General features: G+C 43.6%; 1 protein-coding gene across 12 annotated transcripts in view; it reads right to left on the minus strand.

Annotated features, from left to right (window-relative positions):
• The window catches only part of SNX29 (sorting nexin 29), a 266,797-nt gene that overhangs the window by 198,188 nt on the left and 60,038 nt on the right, over window positions 1–8,571 (minus strand). For all 12 annotated transcript variants that reach the window (XR_009558571.1, XR_009558572.1, XM_060282867.1 and 9 more), the window contains one exon: window positions 8,485–8,567. Coding sequence is in view for 10 of the 12 variants with exons in the window: in XM_060282867.1 (XP_060138850.1) it covers window positions 8,485–8,567 (83 nt within the window). In the remaining 2 variants the exon portion in view is untranslated. The remainder of the gene's footprint in view (window positions 1–8,484; window positions 8,568–8,571) is intronic.

The following is an 8,571-nucleotide window of genomic DNA, read 5'->3' on the forward strand; positions in this document are numbered from 1 at the left end:
ACCTAAGTAAAATTGAATAAATCTCTTGCTTTGTTTTTATTTGGGTCAAAGATGAACTGCGGTGCGGTAGTTAGCTAGCATGGTGGGCTCAGATGTGGGAACTGGAGGCTCAAAAATGTTTTGTGAATCTTTATTTGAGAAACTGCAAAAGCTTGAAGCCTTTAATGCCAGTTCCAGGGCGACCTTAAATTCTTTCTTCATTCATGTATTTATTGTTTCAATTTGTACGTCGCTTTCCCACATAACCGTGCCCACAGTCGCTCCCTTAACAACAGACAATATAAATCAGGATTACAGTAACAAGCCAAACACTGATTCATTTCAAAACATCGTGGTCTGCATTCAATGAAGTTTTACTCAAGAGCAGACCCACTGAAATTAATGGACATGACTAACTCAGGTCCATTAAGTTCAATGGGTCTACTTGGATGCAACCCTCTGGGCAGGACTAGTGTCAGATGCAGCCCAATATGACAATTCAAATAAATAGTTCATCTTAATGATATACGTAGATATTCTAACAAATTCATTATACAGTAAACCATCAAACGGCATCAGTTAGCCCAACGGTAGCTGGTAGACTTCTTATCGCAAAAAATTGGAAGAGCGACAAAGTACCCAGTAAGGAGGATTGGCTAGTCAAATTGATAACATACCAAAATTTAGCAATAAAAGCCGGAGAAATGAAGGGGTTAAATGATGAGAGAACGGATAAAGATTGGAAAAAGTTAAAACAATATTTAATGAAACAGGTAGAAAGAGTCAATCTCATGGCAGATGTGTGAAGGGCCCAAAAAGGGGGGGGGGACATAGTAAAGAGCAGCGTTTCTCAACCGCTGTTCCGCAGCACACTAGTGCTGGCTGGTGTGCCGCGAGTGCGGCGACGAGAAGGGCGATTTGGGGAGAAGGGCAATCCCCAAAGCGAAGAAGACCTCAGGCCTGGCAGCTAGGCCTCTTCCCCACTCGCACCCCGCGCCGTCTCCTAGCAACCGGCCGTCGGCGGCGCTGATTGGCCGGCGCGGCTCCCGCCGCCATTTTCAAACGGCTTTTTTTTTTTTTTTTGCCGAGGCGGCCAGGCGGCCCTCCTCCCTCAGCCGCCGCCATTAACCATTCTCGTCCCGGGCTTAAGCAGAGGCAAGTCTGATCTCGCTCGGCATGGAGAGCGGCCCTCTGGCTGAGAAGCCCCCTCTGAGGAGGAAGGGGAGGCGGCGGCAGCAGCAGCAGCAAGCGGCGAGGCCTGGCGCCGCCGCGGGGGGAGCGCCTGTGAGGCGCAGCGACGGCGGCGCGCTTCTATTCGAGACCACCGGAGGGGCCCGGCAGGCCTCCTCCTCCTCAACCGCCTCCTCCTGCGGGCGGTAAGTGCCCCCTCCCACCCCTGCCCTGGGTCCTTAGGGTGAGGGGCGGGTGACGAATAAATTCATGGTAATAGGAATAATAGTAATCGACGGGGGGGCAGGCGGTGTGAGGTGCTGGGGGTGTTGACCCCCTCCCCAATATTATTCGCTTCAAAAGGAGGGGGGCGTAAGAGCCTTCAGCCCCCTACCCGTCACAGGGACGATCCGATTGCATCGCCACCACCACAATCATTATTGATTACAGTACTATTGAACCCCAGGCCCAGTTTTCTCCCCGAAAAGGGGAGGGCGGCACAGAGTTGGTGTGCCTCGTGATTTTTTTCATGGAACAAGTGTGCCGTGGCCCAAAAAAGGTTGAGAAACACTGGTAAAGAGTATGCATTGTAACAAAGATATATAAACCGGAATATAGGGAAGGCTGGAAGTCACATGAGGTGGAGGTGTTATTTTTTGTATGTGTTCCTCCATTCTTTCTGTTTGTTTTTTGTTTTTCAAATGTGATTATTCATTTGATTATTTTTGTTTGATTTGTAACTTTTAATTTATAATTTCAATAAAGTCTTTTTAATTCAAAAAGAAAGAAAGAAAGAACGGCATCCGTTAGCCAAAATACAGTATATAAATCTGAGCAGACTGGATAAACATTTCCAATGCAATCGGATATAAGCAGCACCCAGAACTAATAAGTCCATAACTTTTTTTCCAATAGAGGTTAAAAATTAAAGGACACACAGTTCCTAGCAGCTTTATCATATGCTAAAAAAGCATCTCTCTTTTGGTGTATCCTCAGGCTTGCACACTCCTTGAGGGATCTTTGACTGCTTCTCTCTCTCTTTGATATGAAGAGACTCACTGTATACTGTACTACAAACACAAGAGTCCCAGAGGATAGCAGCACAAGAACGGGCCTTTTCTGTGGTGGCTCCCCATTTGTGGAATATTCTCCCCAGGAAGGTTTGTCTAATGCCTTCATTGCTTATCTTTAGGCACCAAGTGAAGGCATTGTTCTTTTCCTATTCCTTTGGCTAATTAAACAATTTATGGCCTTTTAAACTGGAGGGTAGTGTTTTGTTTGTTATTACGTTATGTATTTGTCATCTTTCCGCAGGGCCTGCAAAACAGAGCTGTTCCGCCTGGCCTTTGGGTTGGACTTAGTCTGACCCCTGTGTTTTCCTCCCTCATGGCTTGGATTTATGGACTACTTAAAATGAGGCTGCATTTTAAATTTTAATATTGTATTTTAATTAATTGCTTTTTATGTTTTATTGTAATTTTATTGGTGTTAGCCGCCCTGAGCCCAGTTCTGACTTAGGGAGTGCGGGGTATAAATAAAAATTTATTATTATTATTATTATTATTATTATTATTATTATTATTATTATGTTTTTATACTGTAAATTGCCTGTGATCCTTAGATGAAGGGCAACATATAAATTTGATACAATAAAAATAAAATAAACCTGCTCTGAAAGCCTTCAGAACTGGCTTCCCAGGGGATATTGGGAGCTACAACTCAAATACCCCAAAGCCCAAAAGCCTATTTAGGCATAGAATCATACAGTTGGAAGGGACCCTGAGCATCATCTAGTCCAACCCCTTGCAAATGCAGGAATATGCAGCTATCCCTTACGGGGATCGAACGTGCAACCTTGGCCTTTAAGCACCATGCTCCAACCAAGTGAGCTGCAGAACTGCTTTTGCAGTTCTCTGAAACCCAGTCATTGGCCTGGTTCACGTGTAAACACTAAGTCAAACGTTGTGATTCCCAAGGGCCTGGCAACCCACTGCCTGTTGAGTGCATGGAAAACAACGCACAAGGGAAGGTGATAGGTAGGCGGGACAACCCATCTGCCCATCATCTAACATCATAATGACAAGCAGGACAGAGCATGGGAGAGGTAAGTCTGGGTGGCAGAGGCTTTAAAATGCCTGTCCGCTCTCAGCCTTTGCTGGATCAAGTGGCTTGCTCAGAGCTATCCGAGGTCCTGAAACCTCTGGCCAGCCTTGCAGCCTCAGACCATAACATGCCTTGCTGCTCAGCACTGAGATCACCATTTTCCAGCTTGTGCTTTAAGGCCAGCCAAAAAATGTGGACCCTTCTATAGCAGCAGCAGCAGCAAAATGTAAATAAATAAATAAAATGATATGCAGATTTGTAGTAATACAGCTCTTTCCTTACATAAATCAGCCTCAAACAAAACATCGTTTTTGGAATCATATGTGTTATAAAACATATGCAGCTCAAATTTATTCTTAGTATCAGTGATGGAAATGTAACCCACAGCTGATGAAAGACAACCAGAAGGAATGGCGCAGAGTCGTTCATTTTTAGAAACTATCGTTCTATCACCGCCCCCTTTTTTTCTTGTATAAAACCTGGCCAACCCACACAGTTTCTATTCCTATCACTCCTTCATTTACATAATTGTAACACAGAAGAACATAGCTAGCCAAGGATCTTTCCTCTCCCCCCTCCCCCCGCCAGTAATTACACTAAGTCAGTATCCAATGAAGGATAATTTTTTGTATTTTAAGCAGCTTAAGAGGATCGTTTTCATGAATATTTTTAATACAAATCAGTACACCAAAAAACAACTGCATAGTGCTTCAAAACATTTATCTAATGAAGAGCTAAGTCAAAGTCACGCAGGTACAGGAGAGTCAAGTCACTTAACGCAATCTCTTGATCAGGGATAGCCAACTTGCAGCCCTCCAGATGCTGTTGGACTACAACTCCCATCATCACTAACTGGGGTTATGCTGGCTAGGGATGATGGGACCTGTAGTCCAACATCTGGAGGGCACCACATTGACTTCCTGTGCTCTTGACCTCAGCCTGTCTTTCTCACATTTATCAGTATATATATCTACCATCCATAGCTTGAAATCCTAGGAATGATTTAACGCGTCGTGTTGAGAATGGCTTACTTTCAACAAACTGAATGACATTGCTGGGGCAGTTTCCCCAGAAAGATTTCTCCCATTTGTACTGTATGTTTGGGGATCTGGCTTGCTTTGTTAGCTCTGGTATGTGCTTTTATTAATCGTGTAGCATCCTTGTAGCCCCTATTAAAAAGGCATTTTTCTGGTCATGTTAGTCAATAGATTTGGTCATTCTGCTGTTGCTAGGCGGTGGTTTCTGGCCAGTCTTAGCCTCTGGCTAAGCGGCATGTAAATGCTTGCTATTTCTAAGTAAGGTTCTCACAGACCAGGCCTCAGCCTTGAAGAGCTTACTGTTCTAGTAGGGGTTATGCCACCAAATGCCAACAGTGTCCTTCAGCATTCTATACTGGACAAACAGACCAAATCCTACGTCAAAGGATAAATGGACATAAATCTGACATCAGGAATCACAAGACAGAGAAACCAGTAGGAGAACACTTCAATCTCCCAGGACATTCTATACAAGATCTCAAAGTAGCTGTCTTATTACAAAAGAATTTCCGAAATAGACTGGAAAGAGAAGTTGCTGAATTGCAACTTATTACCAAACTTAAAACCATGGAGAGACCTGGTCTGAATAGAGACACTGGATTCTCATTATACATGATAAAGCTATTTTTAGCCATCTTACCCCTTGCTTTTTCCTGTAAGACCAATTGCAGTTGTTAACAGGTTTACCACACCTATCAGCCTATCGTCAACAGGTTTACCACACCTATCGTCAATAGGTTTACCACACCTATCAGCCAATCACCCATTCCCACCACCCTTCTGAGTAATACTCCTCCCCACCCTCTCACTATACATAAGGGTCTGGTGACTTCTGTTTCAGTGTATCTGAAGAAGTGTGCATGCACACAAAAGCTCCTACCAATGACAAACTTAGTTGGTCTCTAAGGTGCTACTGGAAGGAATTTTTTAAATTTTGTTCTATTAGGCTAAGGGTTTATTCAGCCTTAACATCTGAAGACACACAAGACCATCCATCACCTTGCTGCAGCCAAGGGGTTCTTAATATAGTCAGTACTGTGATGGAAGACTACTTTAGGTTTCATGATGGAAGACGGCAAGTGTGGTGCAGCAGTTTGAGTGTGGGTCTAGGATTTGGGAGCCCAGGGTTCAAATTCCCACTCAGCCATGAAGCTCAATGGGTTATCTTGGGCCAGTCACTGCTTCTCAGCCTAACTGCCTCTCAACAAAGTTGTTGTGGGGGTTAATTGAGGAGCAGGAGAATACTGCACATCACCATGACCTCCTTGGATAAAAGATGGAATACAAATGCTAAAAGGAAGTAAGAAAGGTGGTGAGATAAAAATAAGAAAATTAAAAAATGTCTTTACTTGGAATTAAGCGTAGCCAATTTCTTATCCTTTCTATTCCCAAATTCAGCATGGGCCATTCTCAGATTTACACATCATACACTGCCAAGTTTCAAACCAGTCTGATGAATTATTTTCTAAGCATAGGCAGTAGAACCTACTTCTCACACCTCAATTTCTCATTATAACAGCAGAATGTGATTCAGCCAACTCACGCTTAATGCAGGGCTATAAATGTGGCTGTATAATAATAAATTATGTGAGAGACTAATGATGGCAATACATAAAACTGCTGAAACATTTTATCCTCTAATCTTTAATCTTTCAGTGGAAAAAACAAATACAATTTTTTCAGGAAAAGGAGTTTATTGTAGGAAGTTTGCGGGGGCTATGGATGCATAGATAAGTGCACTTACAAGGGAAATTCATGAATAGAATTTATGTCTATGTATTTCTTATTAAAAATCAGGCCCTGATACTTGCATGAAGAATCACATAGCTATATTGATTTAAATTGTTTTACAAACAGGAATTAAGTTACTTAATTCCTCCAGGAACTTAGAAAACCCTCAATCTATAAGTGCTCAAGCTGTGAATACCAATGGAAAACTTATTTCCGCAGTTTAAAGCACTAGAAAAGTACTAAAAGGCTTTTTACCGCCTGTCAAGAGATTTAATTTTCTTCAACGAAAGTGCCTGTGTGTGTTTTAAAAAGTACTAGTTCTCTCTTTTCAGCCAGTCATTCTATACAGCAAAAGAACCCAGCCCTCACTTCCAGCCAATTTACTTCCAGAATAAAAATAAACCTGAGGAGTGGGAAGAACACATTTTACTGAAAATCAAAATGTGTGGAGGGGACAGATTTTAATGGGCTGGATCCCAAGTCACAGCTAACTTGTCCCAAATCTATGAGATATTTTTTTAAAAAACCAATTTACTCTGGATCCAACCCAATGTCCTGAAAGAAGACAATTTTATGATGGTTTCCATGGCTACGGCTCTTAACAGCTACTGGACATAATGGCTGGACATTACTGTCGGAGGCAGTATGAGGGGTTGCTGGGAATCCTAAGTGTGGGAAGTGCTTTTCTACTCAGGTCCTATTTCCAGGCCTCCCATAAGCATCTTCACCATTCATTTGCCCATGCTAGCAGACGAGGTCCTCCTGGTGCTTCTCTCCCCAGTAGGAGGCATGAAGTGTGCAGGGTGTGGGGAAAACCTTTTCCTCATCCTCATCTTTCCTCAAGGAGAGGCAACTCAACCCATCTTCCTATAGCCTAATGTCAGGTGGCTCAGTTGAGACATGGTTTTTTGGGAATGCTTCACTGAGAACATTCCACAGCTGGGGAGCTACAACCAAAAAAAAGGTCCTCTCTCTTCTTGCCGGCCTCTGAACCTCCCTCAGAGGAAATCTATGAGAAGGGCCTCAGATGAATGCTAAAGGACAGGGGTCAGCAAACTTTTTCAGCAGGGGGCCGGTCCACTGTCCCTCAGACCTTGTGGGGGGCCAGACTATTTTTTTGGGGGGGTGAACAAATTCCTATGCCCCACAAATAACCCAGAGATGCATTTTAAATAAAAGCACACATTCTACTCATGTAAAAACACACCGATTCCCGGACCATCTGTGGGTTGGATTTAGAAGGCGATTGGGCCAGATCCGGCCCCCAGGCCTTAGCTTGCCTACCCATGCTGAAGGATTTGTGTAGGTTCCCATCAGCACTCTTAAAGTCTAGAGCAGGCATAGGCAACCTTGGCTCTCCAGATGTTGGTACAACTGACCACTGGTCCTGTTAGCTAGGGATCATGGGAGTTGCAGTTCCAAAACATCTGGAGAGCCAAGGTTGTCTGTGCCTGGTCTATCTGAAGAAGTGTGCATGCACACGAAAGCTCATACCTATGACAAACTTAGTTGGTCTCTACGGTGCTACTGGAAGGGATTTATTTATTTATTGTTATGCCTGGTCTAGAGTAACATGTTCTGATCTTCTGGCCCCAGCCAAAAACCTGGGTGGCCACTTCTAAGATTGGATCTAGAGTTGAGAGAGCAAAAATCTCTTCACCCAATGGGGCTTTTCTGTCCCCTTCTCCTCACTGCAATCTTGCATCCTCCAAAAAGACTCTCCAGAGAGTCAGGGGTTCCTCATGAATGTGGAATGTGTCGGAAAAGGCTGAAAAAATCAGAAAAGGTGGGATGGAAGGACTTTGCACAAATCAAACTCCACCCGGTGGAGGGGGTGGTGAAAAAGTACAATTGTGCCAGTGTGGGTCACTAAATCTGCACCCAGCCTACGGTACCTAAACACTCAAGCAGGCCGTGCATTAGCCCAGAACTGAGGATACAGCCACAATTCTCTGTAAATCTTAAATAGTTTCCAAGCGATCACAAAGGAGTGTTTAAAAGAAAGGAGGGGGACACAAAAAGGGAATGAGCTTTAAAGGAATCATTCCTCAACTTTGCCCTAGAAACAGCAACCTCTTAAGGCAGAAGCAGGACTTATTGTCATCCGCTGGAGAAAGGGCCTTGGTTCCTCCATGGATCTAAAAGAAACACCAAGCACAATTGCCATATAAATAATACAGAGACAAAAGCAAGCTGTCTTATCACCCCTGCACAACATGCACAGGACCGGCAAGCATAAGCCATCAATTGCTCTTGTGTCAAGACTTACTGAAAAATAGTAGAACGATAATAGCCTCCCTTGTCGTGTGAAATGATAGGATTAAAATGTCCCCATACTAACCAATGGGGAGCATCTTGCGTTTTCCAAAACTGTATTTTGGCAATGATTCATTAGCAATGCATTTCGTACCAGCAGAGAGAAGCTCTGTCAATAATGCCACAAGCGGCTGTTTTCCACACTCACCTTCCATGGTCTGACCTTCTCTTTTCAGCATCTGGACAGCTCCTACATACTTCTTCAGCTGTACTTTTAGCACCTCGTTTTCTCTGC

This window comes from Zootoca vivipara, chromosome 14 (genome assembly GCF_963506605.1).
Source record: "Zootoca vivipara chromosome 14, rZooViv1.1, whole genome shotgun sequence".
NCBI lineage: Eukaryota > Metazoa > Chordata > Lepidosauria > Squamata > Lacertidae > Zootoca > Zootoca vivipara.